The sequence below is a fragment of the Cheilinus undulatus genome, linkage group 16, assembly GCF_018320785.1.
Source record: "Cheilinus undulatus linkage group 16, ASM1832078v1, whole genome shotgun sequence".
Classification (NCBI taxonomy): domain Eukaryota; kingdom Metazoa; phylum Chordata; class Actinopteri; order Labriformes; family Labridae; genus Cheilinus; species Cheilinus undulatus.
Window position 1 is genome coordinate 14112085 of NC_054880.1, and position 19065 is coordinate 14131149.

The window sequence follows — 19065 nt, forward strand, 5'->3', positions numbered from 1 at the left end:
CAACAAGCAGCCCAGTTTAACGGTCAATATCGTCTGCGTCACCGAAACGTCATTACGTAAACTTAATAAAAAATATACAATTCAATTGATCAGTAGGCTACTATAACCTGCAGTATATTGTTGTCTCCATACATAGATCATTTTGATAACTGTTTTGCTAAAAAAAAGAATTCTAAATGTGATAAAGGGTATTAAGGCCATTTAGAGCCTTTTCGAGTCATCTTCTGTTTTCTTTTTCTGATTAATTTGACGGTGTTCATTCTTACAGCGTTCATTTTCCTGGGTACGTTTTTAATAGAATTTTGAAATTTTGATATCAGAACCTGTAACAGCCTTATAACAAGCTTGGTACCCTTTTTTATATGCTGAGGGTATTAGTGACTTAAAAAGCCCCATTAAAACCATAAATTTTGATTCCTCAGCCATCTCAGTAAAAAAAACATGCATTTTATGATATTAGGCTTTTCTTGAGGATTCATTGACTCATATTTGTAGTTTTTCTTATTTGTCAGTTTATGTCAGCCATTTCCCCATATTTGGCATGAGGGAAAATCGCATGCTTTTTCCTGGTATCCTTGGGCACTCTTGTTTATTCAAAAAAATAAAAATAATGCATACAAGTAAAAGTTGCCTTTTATCATTAACATAGTCAAGGCTGTGATAATCCCCTTCAAGGAAATCTAATTTGCACATGGCATAAGAACATTATTTAATTTTTTTGTGTTTGTCACATCACAACCCCCTTCCAACCCATTTTCCAGCCCACTTGGGCCCCACTTAAGGCAGAGATAGGCCCTATATGGGTCTCAGAGAGGCACCATGCACTGATGAAAATATTCAGCCAAATCTACTTAGAAAAACCTAGGCAACTTCTTGCGTCAATTTTTGTTTTAGCTCAGCCAGGTTAATCTTTGTAAAAACTACTACTCAGTAGTGTCAGTTCAAGAACAAAAAATCAAAGTGAAATTTACTTACATTTTCAAGTAGATTCAACAAAGTTTTTGTTTCTTTGAAACACATGTAAGTTCAATTATTCTCGTCTTGTATAAAGGACTTATGCTTCAATGCAGTCTAACACAATAATATAAATAGTAACATTTATGATTCCTTCTCACTAGTGGTATTCATTTGAAACACCTGTAACAGTGTTTACAAAGGAAGTATCTTCATTTATCTCCACACCTTCTAGATTTTCTCTCAACAATGAAATTAACAAAAGATGATCAAATTTTTGACTGTAAATATAAACCAGGCAGTCAAACTCATTATCAGGAGGTACTCTTTTCACTCATGGTGCAAAAGAGTTGACCATCAAAAACAACAATAATCCATCAGAAAGACGAACAAAGGATTCCCAGCAGTGATCTCTGTACAACATTCAACATCTAAACTCACCTGATCACATTTAAACAGATCTAAACACAAATAAACACTCTGCCCCAGGGCATCATGGGAAAATTCTGCCTACATATCCCCAGATTTGAATCCCACCAATCTGATCTATCATCACTGCCATGTCTTCAGTTAGCAGTTCATCTATTCCTGATTGTTAGAAAAGCCATTTATCACTCATTTGAAATACCCACAATGCATCACAGGGGGCATTTATTCATGGATAATGTAGGATTTTGTAGTTTTGAATCACAGAATGAAACTGAGTAAAGGTAACAAAGTCAGATTTAGTTATGTGGATAAACTTTGAAAGATCAGCTTACATTACCTAAATTGAAAAAAAATCTCAATGTCTTTTAGTTTTAACAAAAGAAACTGACAACAAAATCAGATTGAATTACGTCAAGCTAAAAACTTGGATTTATATTGTTGATATCGAAGATTAAATTAAGTTAATTTTTCCCAGATTCATTTTTTCCCAGTGTGTGAAGTCCAGATGTCCGGTCCATGGAACCCGTAGATCCACTTGGGACCCATATTTGAATCCAGCATATAACCCATCAGGGGGCCTGCATGGACATGCTGGCTGGGGAGAATCAGGGTATCTTGCACTTGAAAATGGCATCAAAAGGGTAAAATCCCTTAAAAAATACAAATTAATATTTAAAATCTATGATCACATCTGATCATGACTAAAAAAAAAAATACTGCAAAAAGTCAGAAAAATCTTCTATTTTTATTACTATTAATGTATGGATTCAATTTTTGGTCACAAACAAGCATAACAATTTCTTAAAATCTTAAAATTTGCAAAAATGATTTTGCAGAAAAATCAAGGTTTTTGCTAATTATTAACAAAATCAACAAAATCGAAATCCATTTTGCATGTCATATATTAAAGATATTTCATTTTTTGTGTCTTTCAAATCAGTGGTTCTCAAAGTGAGGGTTGGGACCCCCCTGGGGGTCATGAGACGCTTATAGAGGGTCACCAGCTGCCTTCAAAAAACAAGGAATATTTCAAAATTATTTTAAAATATACATCTGACACATTTTAATAAGAATATATGCATTAAATTTGTTACATGTAATATGAATACATTGTCATTTTGTGAGATTTATGCTAAAACCAAAGCAATATTTAAAAAAAATCCTTAATAAGTTGGTCTGCACATGACTATTCTCGAAATTTCACTGCTATGTCTAACTATGCTTCAAACACCCTCAGGGACAGCGGGGGTCCCCAGTCTATGGCACTTTAATTTTGGAGGTTGGGGGCTGAAAATTTCGAGGACCCCTGTTTTAGATCACAAACATCATGGTTTTTGTACTTAAACCAGCATTTAAAGGCTTGAGTACCAAGAATTAAACAACATGTATGATCAGGTTTGATCTTGATTTTAAAAATGATACAAATTAAGTGGGGAAAATATCAATCTGTAGTATTATTATTTATGTATGCTGCCATTTTTGGTCACGAACACCCTCAGCATGATGATTTCTTTTACAGCATCTGAGGACTAAGAGAGGACTATAAGGAAGGGCCTAGCTCTTTTAGAGGGCTATTCGTAATGTGCATAAACAGTAAGAGTAACAAGAAGAACGTGCTAGAACTGGGGTTTGATGTTTAAAAGATAGCATTTAACAAAATAGTTATATGGGTTGAATTTCCGTGCTTTTTGTTTGGAGCTTTGTCAGAAATAAATTAAAACCGTATCCTTTGACTAAATCAGTAATTCTTCAACTCTTTGTGTTGCACTTTCATTGTATCATGGTGACAGAAATGTAACAGACAGAGTGATACATGTTAACAAATAAAACACTAAATCTCTGCATGGCTGGGTAGTTGAGAGCCAAGTTAGACATTTATTTTGGGAAAATGACCCTGAAAAGAACAACATCTTCAACTTTAGGGTACAAATGGCAGAAAAACAGTGCAACCCCTGACTGTGTGTCAGACTCATATTTTCTCACTCTGCTGTTTTGTGTGTTTTGTGCATTCCTCTCTGCTGCTGCCCGGCCACAAGGCTACACAAGGTCACCAGAGGGCACGAAGACGGAGACACCACTGAGGATGAGTGGGGGGCCTCGCCTGTCTGAGTAAGGCACCGGGGAGGGTGGTGGTAATCCTATAAATCAGCCTGAGCTGGTTTGCGAGAGTTTGAGGGACAGTGTTTCACAGGCTGCAGTGGGGGGGGGGGCTTCCTCCTCCTCCTCTGCTCGGCCTGCACAGAGGAGCTGTTGTCAGGCCGACACCTCTTGCCTCTGTCCATCCACTGAGACCTGCAACCAGGGTCCCTGCCTTAGGCAACAGAGCCCTGTGATCTCCACTTATGGAAGACGTATGGCTGCTCTGCCCCCTGTTAAACCAGGGGTCAGATCTGCAGGGGCGCTTATGTAACCCAAACATCACAGACACCTGGCGGAGATGAAAGGCGAGTGGCTCATTTTTCACTCTGCACTATTACCGGTCTATTTCCGCGCTGAAATGCACCATAATACCATGCTTAGACCTCTGCACCTCAACTGGAGGCTCTTTTCCTGCTTGTGTAATACAGTCGGTGTGAGCCCACAAATACGGTGGGTATGGTGGCGGTTGTCATGGCAACCGGGGTTCTCTGCTTCAGCCTAAATGCCAATACAAATCTTCCCCAAGCCAGTGATTGTTTGACTTCTTCACAGTGATTCAAAAGAGGGATTTCGAGGCTGAAACCCAAGCTTGCAAGGACGACTTCTCTAAAAATTCACCACCAACTTGGAGCTGATAAAAATGCACCTCAGGCTTTAGTTGAAACCAACTGAAACGACACACCACTAGAGACTGAAGACTAATGGACCTATTCAAACCAGCCAAATGCTGTGGAGAGGGATAAACAACCTTTCTGGCTTATTTCAGACTGCCTTCCTCCAGATGGGGTAAATGAGTTGTGTTTGTCATAGGAAACAGGTGCTCACATACATGTAATCACATGCCATACACTGAAAGAATAGCCCCCCCTCTAACCCACTTGTGGCCCAGAGAATGGGCTCCAGCTGGGCATGGTGTATGTAACACAAACAAGTGTTTTGAGTGCCCTTACAGGAGGCATTCATCTGAGGATATGACTGTTCAGGGGGGGACAATGAGGGACCCTGTGATTGTGATAAATGAGCTGAAGTGAATTGCAGCATCCGGCGTTGGCTAATTACAGGAGATTTCTGCCCTTTTTAATGCTGCAAGGTCTAAATAACACACACATCAAGGTTGTTTGCATGCAAATTCTCAGAAATAACTTCTTTTTTGTGCTCATGAGATGAATGCAATACCTTGTAGAGGCGAGTTGTGCATAGAGGAGGTGTGAGCTGAGCGAGGCAGAAAAGCGAGGAGCTTTCCTGCCAGTTTGTCAGCTTGCTTATCAGAGATCAGCCTGGGTGTTTCTTGTCACCTCAATTACACCTAGGCCGGCTACACAGAGGTGACATCTCTGCTGACATTTGCAACGCCTTCACTAGAGACCGAGTGAGCACTAAAAATATCCCACACTTTGATACAAGAGCAAATAAAAAATGATAAAGTTCGTGCTATGACCTAATTTCTTTTAATGAACATTGACTCAGCAGAGTGGCTGTAATTTTAAATGGTTGGAAGGCACACCTGATGCACTGTTTTACTAACCTTGCAAAGCAGATTGATTGGCCAGATTCCATGCCTGTCGTCAGGTACATCCATCTTGCAAAGCTCCAGTCTGATATGACTGTGCCAGGTCTGAAAACAGATCTAACCATCAGTTGCATTTGAGGTGGTAGTTACAGGCAGGGTTTAGTTGTAATGGGAGAGGGTAGTAATGGCTGCCATCGGTGTAGTGTTTTGTGTGGATGTAGCTGTAGTATAGCAGTAGTCTGATCAGAATTGACAACATTTCTTCATGAAATAAAGAGCAAAGAAGAGCACTGAAAGCTTTTCATGGCGGAGTGGATGTTTTCGCTCATCCCCTGACTTGCTTTGGCTTGAGTTTGTGATACTTACAGGGAGGGGTTTAGTCATACTGTAAGCCAGTATAAATAATGGCTTCTGGTGTAGCAGTTAGCTCAGATGTAGCTATAGAAAAGCAGCAGTTTGATCAGAACTAGGCAAGACAGCAAAGTCTAGCAGCTACATTCAAAAATTAACCACATTACTAACATTACAGCTGAGGCAACATTTCATAGATAAAACAGAAAAAAAGGATCAGAGGTCTAATACGATATTTAACATGGCTATGCTAGCTATGTAGTTAATGTTACTACAAAAACAATGTAGCTAAGTTAGCTTTAGCAATGTGAGCTTTAGCAACATGCACTTTAGCAAGCAGCTAAGGTTGCTGAGTAGGTTACGTAACTGCTTTGTACGCTTAGCTTTATACATGTGAGCTATGTAGCTAAGTTAGCTAAATAGCTACATTAGCTACATAGCTTATGTAGCTTGCCTATAGCTTGACTGTTTACTCTGTTGTAATCAGGTTTTGCAGGGCAGGTTTTTAACTTTTAGTATCCTAACCCTTACCTTAACCCTAAATAGAAGTTTTTTCAGATATTATTGCAAAATTTCCAATCTGACAGAGATGGCGTCTCAGATGAATGGTCTGTGAGTGGCCCATACACTCTCTTGCCAGACCCCTCTCAAATTGGGCCACATTTCTTTATTATCACACTGAAAGCTTCTCTTAGTAGAGAAAATGTTTTTGCACTTCTCCCAACAGTCCTCAGCATGAATTTTACCCACCAACAAGCTCCACTGTTCATAAACTACAGCAGCTCCTGTCTCTCAGTTTGGGGTTACATCTGGAACTGGGCATGCCTGCTATCCCATTTTGTCTCGTCCCTCTGATTAGCCCACAATGCAGGTAAAAGACAGAACGTCTTTCATCTTCTGAGAATTGTTTGAGAATTGTTTGTCCTTTCCAAACACTTTGTATGGGAGCTTTCCCAGATGAATTTTAAATATATCCTATACGATGACTATATTTAACAGTCTGTCTTGCATGTCAGGTTACAGTTTTACCAACCTTCTGTTGAATTATATGCCCTTACACTGTTGAAACCTAATGTGGAGACTGTATTTAAACATAGAAACTCAAACTTTTCTTGTTGTACAAGCCCAGCTTAGTTTCATCTGAGTCATGCAGCTTTGGAGAGATATGTCTTCAGCTATGTCTACATATAAAGCAGCAGTGTCTATGTTTATTACTGATCATTTACTACCATGTTTATGAATTCACTGTGCTGTTCAGTATTTCTTCTGAACCTACTGACACATTTCTTTGTGGGAAAAAACCACTAGGTAATTGCACTTCCTCCATTTCTGCAGTTTAACTATTCCTCAGAAGCTTTCTTTTTCTTATAAGGAACTTCCTGGTGTGAAAGTGAAAGCATGTCAAAATAAAACTGCAACAAATGTATCTTTTGATCTTTTTTTTAAATTCAGATATTGATTTAAGTCAGATAAGTCCATTTACACTTTGTGATCTGGTAGAGTGAAATACACAGACAACAAGAATGAACCAAATCAATAAATGGAATAGTTAAAAGGTTAAACTAAATTTTTGATAAACTCAAGGCCTATATTTAATGTTCTAACAGCTTACAATATAATCTACTTTTTGACATTTTTGTTTAATTGACATTACTTTGTTGAAATCTGTTTTCACTTTGACATTAAAGAGTTTATTTTTCTCATTTTTTATCTAAAATGTTAAGTTATATTGACAGTGACTGATTTACCAAATCAAAAAAGGGTAAAACATAAAAATGTAACTTTTTCAAATTTTATAGTATAACTGAAATTTACAAGAAATGAAATTAGGGTTTTTTTCATAGAAAAGCTTTTCTCTTTTTTTTAGGTATCCAAAGTCTGAAAGTGTTTTATTTTTTCAGTCTGCTATAGTACTGTCAAATGACGTCACTTTTGCAACACACCAAGGCGCGCGGGTGGGGGTTAGAGGCGGGATCAGAATGTTTCTTCCACCAATCAGCGGCGTTTTATGCAAACGAGCCGTTGGAGCGTCAATGTGGTGAGCAGCAGTCTGGATCTGGTGTAGAGGAGTAGAGAGAAGCGGTCCGGATTCAGACTGATTCCTCCGTGCATGTTTCTCCTGTGTATGAAGCTCTAGATGGCTGGTTAACCAACGAGAAAATACACGTCAGTCAGTCCGCACATGTGAAGCTCTTTGACGCCATAAAGCGGATTTATTTCTCACTTTGACCGGAGTCACAGAGGAGAGCTGCGAGATGAAATACAAAGTAAGTGAAGCGGCACACAGGTTGATTCTTTACTCCACTTATTTTGTTGAACTTAAAAATGTGCTCTGTTTGCTTTCTTTGTGAGATGAGTCGACGTTGCTGCTTCGATAGTTACAGCTGTAAACTTTGGTTTCATGGCGATAAATATAACGGATTTACATGAGTGCATCCGGGTTTGTTTGAAAAAAAAAATTGTTTAAAAGGGAAACTGCATAGTTAAGTAGAGTCATTCTTTTATTTAAGACGTCTCAGGTTTGTAAGTGTGAAAACGGGCTTGAAAGTGTCTAATTTCTAGCTAGCATAGTCTCTGTATAAAGTTGTCTTCAGGCTACGTTTGCTGCCATTACAGGGGTGCACAATGAGTTTTAAAGAAATCAGCTCAGTGCCCACTGGCATCCTTTCCCCCCTGACCAAAGGAGAAAAATAGATGTAGAAATAATGATGCAAATATGGGTCTTCTCTTTTGCTTTTTGTTACCTACTCAGATTATCCCATCAGTTTCCCTAGGGGGATATATAATGTTAAAATAGACACTGAACTTGTCATTGGATGAGTATAAATACTCTAGTCCCCCCCTTACTCAATGTGACCCTTAAGTCAATTTCAGATTTAAAAGATTGTAAACATGAAGAACACGTAACAAAAAAAGATATTAAAAAATCATAATAAAGTATTTCAATAGTAGTAACTGTGCTTTCTGGTAAATGCTAATTTCTCTGTAAGAAAACAGTGTAGGAAGCATTAAGTGCATTGTTAAAACAAAAAGATTTTGATTTTAAAAATATGCTTTAAAACTTGAGATATTTTGTCTATAACATTGAAGAGGTGTCTGACGTTGGCTTTTATTCTTTGTCTGGCTGATCAAATTTGCATTTAAGTTTAAAAATATTCATGTTTGATATAGTAGATTCTGTTGAAAGCTACATGTTTGCCATTCATCCTTGTCCACACTTATCCCGGGGTCCTAGGGGACTGAAGTCTATCCCAGCTGTCATTGGCTGAGAGGCTGGGTACAACCTGGACTGGTCGTCAGTCAGTCACAGGGCTGTCTATATGTGTTCCTTTATCTAAGTTATAAGTAATTATAATTGTGTTATCAAGAGTTTCCTTTAATTTAACAATCTGGCCTTTTGGCAGTGATAACAAAATCAGTGAATAAAGTTGCCCATTCCTGCTCCAGTTAGTTAACTGCTAACATATCTTGTACATATCTACATATTGTGATTATTCCTTAATTGGTCAACGGTCAAGTTAGCTGTAGTGATTTTCCTAAGCAAATAATTTTCCTATCTTGTTAAATGCGCATTTAAATTGTGTTTAGTTGACCAGTCCAAGGTACCCCCATATGGATAGATACATTTATTACAATGCAAATTAAATTCAATAAAATTAGTTTGAAAGCAGTTAATCCATAGTACCATGAATCTGTATCTGAGGGTACCACAAGCTTTATGCCATAAAGGAGGAGGCTGGGGTGGAGGAGGTTAAACTTTGCCAGCAGTAGCTGCAGCAGCAGATTAGTGAAAGTACGTCACATTTAAACACACCGCTGTGTTGAGAGAAAGAGCTGTGATTGACTGTGGGAGCTGTTGGGCAGTAATTAGGATCAGCTGGCTGTCAGCTGATCACAGCTTGGTGTATGACTACCGTGTCCTGCATGAACTAATGCAAGATTTCATTTATATATTGCTTTGGTTTTATAACCAAAGTATATGTATAATCTGACAGTGTGCAACGACTTTATCCCCATTTTCTGGATCAAAATGGTGCTATAGCACGCTGTTTTTATGAGATGTTAGCACTGCTATCAATGCTATCCATTCACTGTTGTTTACATCAGGGTAAAAGAGATTATGGTGGCAAGTAACAGGAGCTACAGTGGCTACTAGTGGATGGTGGCAACATTACAGATTAAAAAATGCATTGACCAAGATTGTGGGTCTGCAGTGTTAAAAATATACCAAGGATTAGGTTAGCTGTGTAATAATTCTTTTGCCAACCACTGTGGGACTTAAACCATCAAGTTAAAGCAAAACATTACTTTAATACTTTAGCTAAAGATAATGATTGGATTCATAGCTATGATGTTATGTGTCACATTTTCTAGAAACTCATTTGTAGTACTGTTTTTTAAAAATGACTAGAGGGGGAAGCTATTTTAGGGCTTTTTATCAAGTGAGAAAAATGATTAAAACATTTTCACACTGATGCAACCATCTTGCAACAATAATATATCAAAGGGATTCTTTAAAGGGATGGTTTGGTATAAATAGCACAGAAAAAGCTCAGGTTGACACGCTTTGATAACAAAAACTGTATTGACATTTTGCTGTCATGTTATTTTCCAATTGTTGCTTGGATCATTCCCTATTTCAGTCACAAAATGAGTCATGCTGTAGTAAAATTTCCCTGATGTTTTTGTCAGCACAGCCAATCGGAGGCTCTGTTTCATCTCAGTCAGTCATTAGGGTTTATTTATGTGATTGACAGCCTGTCTCAGCACAAAGTCAGCTTACAGGAAGCTTTGGGTTGCCTTTTGTTGATGCTGGCATGCCTTTCTCCTGTTTGAGAATGTGTTTGAGCTCTTAAGTCTGGTTTTTGAACACGTTACATTCTCTAAGTCAGCCTCACCATATAAGGAAACTGCACTCCCTCATACAAAACTGTGCTAAATGTTTGGATGATTCAGGACTTTGGAGGGCACTGGCCTCAGCTCCTCACTGGCTGTTTTCAGAAGTGTGAAGTAGCTGTGTTTTCCAGACTTTTGGCCCAGACTCTCGTCTCAACACGGTCCAAGCTGTGAGCCGTGTTTGGTTCTCTGCGTCTGCTCGGCCTGGTGTCACTGTTTAGGTGGGTGTGGTGGTGATTGGAGAGAGTCCACGTTGTGTGCATCTGCGTCATGTTCTTTAACTGACTCATTGTGCTGTTAAAGTACAGCTAACAGAGCAAAGGGAGAGAGTTCAGGGTAGTCAGGGTGTGTTTGGGTGAGGACTGTGTTCTACTGTTTTCATCCTTAACCAGGAGAGTGATTGATTGATGGATGTTCATAACTGTGATCAATAACTGTGTTTCCATGCTGTTATCTGTCCCAGTGGGCTTTTCTGACGTAACGTACATCTTTGTTTGCTTATATCTCACACAGTCAAGACATTGAGGTCACGGAAACCATGCAAGAGTGATCTTTGCCTATGATAAACATTTCTGAATTATGCAACACAACCAGAAGAGCTGGCAGAGAGGCACCAGAGGAGGCCTCCACTTGCGTCACCAGTGTTTACTGAGTTTCCAGGGGGTCGGAAGTCTGTTAAATAGTGGCAAAGACAATTCTGTCCTCTATCAGATCTTTGCATTCACATTTGGTATCATCTGTGATGAATTATTCACAGCTATATTAAGCGCTCCTCCCCTCACAGAGTGCAAGAGTTTCAATGAAAGCTTAATGTGGTCCCCTCTAGGTTGGCACCTCCATAGTCACATGTCCTGAGGTGAATCTGGCCAGACTTTGTCTTTGCCCCTGACTCCCTCTCCTCAGTCTGACAGAAGGGATGATTGCGTTCAGGTGTGAAGGGAAGGCTTGTCTTCCATAGGTCACTAATTGCGTATAATCCCACCATGAGCCTGCAAAGAGACGGGTCTCTTACAACACCAGTAAGGCTCGGAATGAACATATGAAAACAGAAAAGGGAGTGTTTTCATTATGTTTCTGTTGCCTTACTTTCAGGTGGAGAAATAGGAAGTAGGATAAGCTTCATGTATGTATAGCAGCTGATATTTGAAGCTGGAACAAGTTGACAGTTAGCCTAGCATAGCATACATACAGGATGAGTGAGAGCTGGAGGGGAGATTGCTAGCTTTGCTGTAACAAAATTCAACCTCCAGCAACCCTGTTTATTTCTACCATTTCAACAATTGTGCCGTTAAAGCTAGCATTTGGGTCGCTAAGCAAAACAAAATGCATAAAGAGTTAAATTTACAGTTTCTGATTATCTATAGTTTGCAAAACTAAATGTCTCGAGGTAAAATACTGATTTTTAAAATTCAGAGTGTAATTTTAATTAGTTAAATGTCTGTCAATTGATCCAAGCTCTGCCTACTGCACTTTCAAATCTGGTGGATATGACGGCAGAGTTTCCCATCATGCCCTTTGGCAGAGTGTTTAGACTTGTTCTGTTTAGATGTGTTTGGATGTTGCCTGTTATGCCGTGATCCCTGCTGGGATTTGGTTGATTGTTATTGTTTTTTTGATGTGAGACACAAGACGCCATGAGTGAAGTTGTCAACTGAGTTAGATTTGACTTTTGGTAATCCTCAAGGATGCATGTTCTTCATCGGTATGAATCGCCTTAGCAGTGAGGTTTACTCTCTGCTTTGTTCTTGCCAGAGGAGACCCACCTTGCCACGGGTTTTCAAGAGTTACTGCAGCTCTGTCATACTGTAAAACATTTAACTCTTCATGAGTTTAATTAACACTGTTAATTTTGCCGTGTATGTTTTAGGGCTGTCAATAGAATAATCATAGTTTATACAAAGGTTTTTTGGTAAGAAAAGGTTTCAAAAACAATTGAAATTGGCAGTTGATTGTTAATTTAGACATCAGTGTATCATGTGTGGGTCCTGCTGGGGGGCCCAGGATGGGACCCATGGGAATAACTGATGTAAGGTTGTGTGATACCAGAATATTTAACTTTCATGTGTTACAAGGAAAAATAAGACTGTCAGTATCTGTTTAATTCTATGGCAACAAAAATGAAAGTCCTAGGCACCCATTTCTGAATTATTTCTGTTTTTTAGTTACCAAAGATTGCCGGAAATCTCCTGCACACTGTTTAATTTGCTCAAAAACATTGATGATAGTTCTGTATCAAACAATTATGACAGTGTGCCAGACTTTTCCTGCTATTTTTGAAGTAAATTTCCGTCTCTTATGTGCCTGCCTTATAAAATAGATGTTTTTGAAGTTTCTGTACTTTTGGATACCAGCTGAATACATCATTTCAAAGTTTGAAGTGTTATATATTTTACCATATTTAACTTTTCCAACAGAGAAGGGCTAACTAGGTGTATCATGTCATTTTTCAGTCATATGCTAAGCTAACAGTTTCGTACATCCAGTTTTATATAAGATATTAGAGAGACTTTGATCCACTCATCCATCGACTAGTCAGAAACTGAAGGAGTCTGTCTCCTAAAACGTGTGAGTTTTGAAGGTGTATCGTTAGAGGGATGAAGTTTAGTCTTCTTCGTACATTCTTGTCTGGTGACTTCCCCAACTTTGAGTCATTCCTTCATAGCTGACGTAACCGCTTCAAAAATAGCCTCACTACCACAAAGAAGAGTGATTAGGTGAACCCAAATTCTAGCCAATATGCATGTGTGTTTTCCTCACTGTTTCTTTTTTATGGGTTCAGGTTCCAGGCGCTGGTCCAAAAAGCAAAGAGGGCTGGAGGAGAGCGGGGCAGACATTGTTCTGAGAGGGAGGGAGGAGGAGGATCTGCGATGCTGAAAGACGGCCTGCGTAAAATGAAAGAAAGAGGAAGTTGTGGGGGGAACGAGAGGGCAAACAGAGTTGGATGTGTTGGGTGGAGGTTTTTTTGGGGGGGGGGATGGGAGCAGGGAGGTCGAGGAGCGCCCCGTGAGAATGAGAGCATTCCAGGCAATTGTGCGTGGGAAGGCTGTTTCGGAAGATGCACATGATTGTTTCAAGGTGCCCCTTTAGATTGGTAATGAGTGGGGCAGAAGGGCATGCTGGGATACTGCAGATGCCAATGCATTTGTGCAGTTTAGACTGTCTGCAGTTTTGATTTGTAAAAACAAGAAATCAGGAAATATTGGCTGTGCATGACTTCTACTTTTGTTGCAGTGATACTAAAACAGCTTTCAGTATCGTTTGATTTTGCTAATTTCATGTCAAAGTTAAAAATACTGGTGTTGTGACAGCTCTAATTTGTATTCTGCTTTACAAAAATAGGTAAACAGCCTCATTTATCTGCTTGTTTAACCTTCTAGAAAAGCTCTGCAAGCTTAAAACACACGTTCAAGCCGTAAAACAGCTTTTCCGTGAAGCTTTTTCCTATTTTCACAAGCTATCCCATTCACCATTTAACTACCGCACTGCCTGTAAAAAGTCATGGTATTTTCATGCTGTGATTTTGAGTTATTTCAGCTTTTTTAAAGAGCAGAATTATTTGCCCCTGTGCCACATCTTTACTCCCGTGCAGGATTTTTCAGTCTGTGTGAAGGGCTTCTCCCCCAGCGAGAATGAATAGCCTTCCCCTCCGCCTTCCTCCATCCCCCTGCTGCGTCCTCGCACCATGAGCCAGCCATTAACATTTGAAAACGGTCAGCAGGGAGACAGACTTTATTGTGTGTTCATTTCAGCCAAGGAGACAGAGAGAGAGAGAGAGAGAGAGAGAAAGAGAGAGAGAGAGAGAAAGAGAGAGACTACTCAACATCAGCAACAATGCACATAATCATTTCCATGTCTGACCTTTTGGCGGAAATAATTCTCATCCCCCTGTTCCTTCCCCCTGAGGAATGTCAGCTATTCTGCAGGGTCATCTCTGAAGATGTAGCAGGCTTCTGTCAACCTCAACCACCCTGAGGAGAGTCCAGATAAGAGGAGGCACGACAGCTGGGAACACCGGGGGAGAAAAGTGTTTAAATACCGTAACACACGACCCAGAGTCAGTTGTTTATTTAGAGGGCTGTTAGTGATTATGGCTACATCGACACTGCTGAGTTTACATTTTAATACGATCAGGCAGGTATTTCAGCATCATTTCGAGAACTAAATCCAGCTATACTTGCTTAAATCACTTACCAAATGACAGTCACATAATCTTGGCGCAATCAAGTGTAAATAGGAGGGTGTTTCCTGTGCAGTTTTGCTGCTTGGTTGCAGTAAATATGAGAAAAAAGTACAAGAAGCTGTCACTGCTTCCAAACTTTTCCTGGTGATTTAAGGTTGGAGTTAGAATATAATAATAATAGCCTTCATTTGTGTAGCACTTGTTAAAATACAGACAGAGAAAGGAGAGTCATACATGCACCAGATTAATCCAAATGGACATCATCCATACAACAAATGTAAGTACAAATACAAAACCTCTAACCAGCATGCATTCAGTGTTAATAGAAATGCTGAGCTATATAAATTAGTTTTAAGTAGTCTTTTAAAAGAAATGGTAACATTTATAGACCTGATATTATGGGTAGACTATTCCAGAGTTTAGGAGCTGCTACTGCAAATACACTTGGGGGGCAAGTAGTGATTTCTGCATTGAAAAATGCTACCGATAAGGCCATGAGAAACTGTTTACAACTATGCCACAAAAGTCCACAAAGCGGTCCACTTTGGTTCAGTACAATTATGTCACAGTTTAGCAAAATAAACTCTGATCTTACCCGTGTTTCCTCAGCTGATGTTTGTCAAGTCTCGCTCGTTGTGATGGGAAATCTGTCTTTTTTTAGAGATCGAGATTTTTGGCTCAGCTCTGGTTGTTTTGCTCCCAAATGGCGCTTAATTTCATACCAGCTTGGCTTTTTAAATGTAGATTAAATAACAACAAAGGATGGAGGAAAGGAGACTGCCACTCAAAGAGGAGCTAGCTACCATGGCTAACATGAACCAAACGGCTGAACGGCTATGAACAGCTCATCACTGAGTCGCTTGCCCCAGGAGGTTTATTCAGCTGATAATACATCAGCGTTTCATTTAAACCCATGTTTGTGACAAAATGATGATTTTTGTATGTTGAAGGGGCTCAGTTAGCCTCTTAGCTCAGTACAAGACTCCTCAAGACTCTTGTTTCCCTTTATCTGGCCAGACGATGTGAGACGCTAGGAGGTCTGCAGGATTGAGTATTTGTGAATTTTATTGCTGCCACACCAGGTGCATGGGTTAAACTGTGTTTAAAATCACTTTCTTGTAAAGTGTCGGGATCATTTTCAATGTATGTCAAATTTTCTGATGATAATTGCAGTGTACAGGTCCATTTAGAGCTGTAAAATACCAACTTTCCTCCGCCCCCTCCCCCACTTCATGATCCCCTCAACAGACAGTCAGGATCACGTGATTGCAAACAACCTATACAAACATGGAACTGTTAAAAGTCCCTGGTCAGATGATTGGAGAGGGAAATCACTGGAATATGAGCGCAGTGATTCAGTTTAACAATGCTGGTGCCAGGCCATGTAAAGCCTGAAAGATGTTCAATAACATTTTAAACTTTAGTCTGTATTGTACTGGAGGCCAATGGAGGAAAGCAAGTTAAAGTATGTTTAGCTGTAAGCATGGGTTTGAGCTTGGATATGTTTCTTAGCTGAAAGAAGCAGGACTGAACCAGTTTGGTTTGGCAATGTTTAAATGGTCATCAAACAGGATGCCAAGAGGTAGACCTAATGTTTTAGGCATGGTGGCTGACTTCCTTGCTAACGTAATTGAGGCAGAATAATAGGATCTCAGTTTTATCTGGGATGAGATGAAGAAAGTTTTGTGACATCCAATAAGAATCTGAGGCTAAACAGTTATGAAGGGTGTGAGGTTTGTTGAGTTTATTCAGTTTGAATGAAAAATACAGCTGCGTGTCGTCTGCGTAACAGATGTTTTACAGACTGTGGAACAGAGGAGTGTTTTCAAATGTTTTTGGATGTAGGGAGTAAAATCACTATTCTAGGGTGCTGATTTAGCTCAGTTTGTAGAGTGGGCGCCCACATACTACAGCCCTTGACCTACTGGTCCAGGCCCCCAGCATGATTAATACACTGTAAACCCATGCACGCTACACCAGTAGCACTAGCGCCTAACCCTAACCCTTGGCCAGGTTTTGATCAGCTCTCGGAGTTGGTAACGTGTTACTGCTAGAGTCAAATACCCGACTAGCTCCCTATTTTTTCTTCTCCTTTCTTTCATTTGCCTCTGAAACCACAATTAATTATTCAGAAGGTTCTCATGTTTTTAAATGCATCATCTTTTGCGAGTTTTATTGGGATTTTCATGAGGCATGCTAAGAGGAAGTGCACTACTCTAGCCTTTTCCTATTTCATATCATTAGAGGAATATATGTCATTACTGCAGAAATTTTGCTGTATGATAATTTCCCTCATTAACAAATTATTGCCCCTTTCTCAAAGGTTTTTATAGAAAAATAAATGCTCAGTAAACTTAAAATAATAGTAAGGATCAGCCCGTATCTCCTCTGACCAGTTAACCCCCAGACTAAATGAAAAGAAAAGTAAGTACCATTATTAGCTGCTTCCAAAGCATTTAAGTATTAAAATGGATGAATCTTCCCCCCTAATAAACAAAAGATTCCCCTTTTATCTCCCATCCCCTTCATGTGTCAAAGGGGGGAGATGACAGTTTGGCTTTTTGTATCAATGACATCTTTGTGTAGCGTGAAATCGGGAGGACACTGAAATGAATCTCCATCTCATTGGCTATTCCTATATGTAAAACCACTCAATGTGGCCCTGCAGAGATACCATGAAAAATATTTCACATGTCGGCTATTCCCCCCTGGAGGGATTAGCGCCAGTCTCTTGGGGTTACCACCGAGCACTCATGTACCCACGTTTGGCATCAACGCCAGGCTTGGAAATAATCCATCGCCCCGCTCTGCCAACACTTCTTGGCTGAGGTCCCTTGAATACCATCCATACTGTTGTTTTTGTGGGTTGCTGATGTTTTTTTGACCCCTTGGGTGGGGTAAATTGTTGTTGTAGGTCCAAGGTCGGTGTCAGCAGCTAAACAAAGTCCTTAGAGCTCGCAGAGATTCAAAGCTTTGCTCAGAGACACTTCAGCAGCCTGAAGGACACTTTATCTTCCTGCTGCTTCCCAGTAGAATATGAGAGGCAATGTTGCACAACACGTTTACCCAGCAGCCCTTCCACTTCACAGAAACTGATACACATTTGACAGCGGATCTCCAGTGTGGTTTTCACCTTTAATTATAGGTTGTAGCTGGGGTCCAGTATGAGAGGAGAGAAGTCGAGGTCAGTGTTAGCCTGGATCCTTGTAGGTTCTGCAGGAGGTGGGACGTGCTTCAGGCTAAGGAGTGGGACAGAAACAGAGAAGAGCAATATGTCAGCGTGCCTTGTAGTTAATGTCACAGTAGAAAAGTTAAAGAGCTATGATGAATGCCCTGAGTAAGAAGGAGCAGGAGAATAGTCATCTTTACCAAGAATTTACTCAGATCACTTCCTGTGACTTGTTTGGTCCTGCCTGTGTGTGAGTCCACAGTCATTTACTTTCATTTATTGGCTCAGACGTCAGATTGAAGAAATAAAGAGAGAGTTAACGCAGGATATGTTGTATTTATTCAATAACTGGTTTAGTTTTGTCTAAGAAATACTAGAAATACTTCAAAAATAACCATAAAGGTTTACCAGAGTGAAAATTATTTTTGTCAGCCAGTAGTCCCCAAACCAAAGATGTTTTGTTTATTGATGTTTTTCACTTTGGAAGCGTATAGTGGGCATATCTATACATTTTATTTGACTTAGTCTTCCCATGATAACAAAGATTCAGCTCTTTTCTCAAGGTCAGGATTTAATACCTCCGCCAAGGAGGTTACGTGATCGGGTGGGTTTGTTTGTTTGTTTGTTAGCAACATACCTCAAAAAGTTCTGGACGGATTTTCATGAAATTTTCAGGAAATGTCAGAAATGGCATAAGGAAGAACTGATTAGATTTTGGGAGTGATCCGGATCACCGACTGGATCCAGGAATTTTTTAAAGGATTCTGTACTATTGGGAGATAGGGCCAATGGCAGAGGTCTGCGCTGTTACCACTCTACATCAGGAGATGGCGGACATGAGTAACTTATTCAAAGTTTTGGAGTTTATAGAGTTTCAAAGACACATGCCCGGTCGAGGAGATGAGTCAGAGCGTAACAGAGAGAAAGACAACGAATTGTTGCAAGACAATTCACAATGCTGGGAGGAATAGAGGAATATTCACCCTCTGCCATGACTTTCAGTCGTCCGGTGAGACCATGGGTGCTTCCGCCATGACAGTCCACACGTAGCGAAGCCAATGCTTTGCCTCACTGTGTCTCCACCCCACCAGGGAGGGAGTAATTGGCGAATTACATTTTGGGAGTAATCCGGATCACCATCTGAATCCAGGAATGTTTTTAAAGGATCCTTCACTGCTGGGAGATAGGGCTGATGGCGGAGGTCTGCGCTCTCTGAGTGCTTTTCTAATTTATCTGTTTTTGGGGTTTTTTTTTTCAAACCATGAGCTAACAATGCTTTTTTTCCTCAAAAAAATGGCAAATCCTTTGTTTAAAGTAGCAAACATAGGGTTAAACTGGCAAAAAATAGGGGTAAAAATGTCAGTAAAAGTGGCAAAAAAGGAACAATTGGGCAATCAACAGTAAAATTTGGCTAAAAGTGGTGAAGAGAAGTGGCAA

General features: G+C 39.9%; 1 protein-coding gene across 1 annotated transcript in view; it reads left to right on the plus strand.

Annotated features, from left to right (window-relative positions):
* Nucleotides 1-7427: 7427 nt before the first annotated feature.
* nedd9 (neural precursor cell expressed, developmentally down-regulated 9) overlaps nt 7428-19065 on the plus strand; it is a 48623-nt gene continuing 36985 nt past the window's right edge. The window contains exon 1 of the mRNA XM_041809138.1: nt 7428-7650. Coding sequence (XP_041665072.1) covers nt 7639-7650 — 12 coding nt within the window. The 5' untranslated portion in view covers nt 7428-7638. The remainder of the gene's footprint in view (nt 7651-19065) is intronic.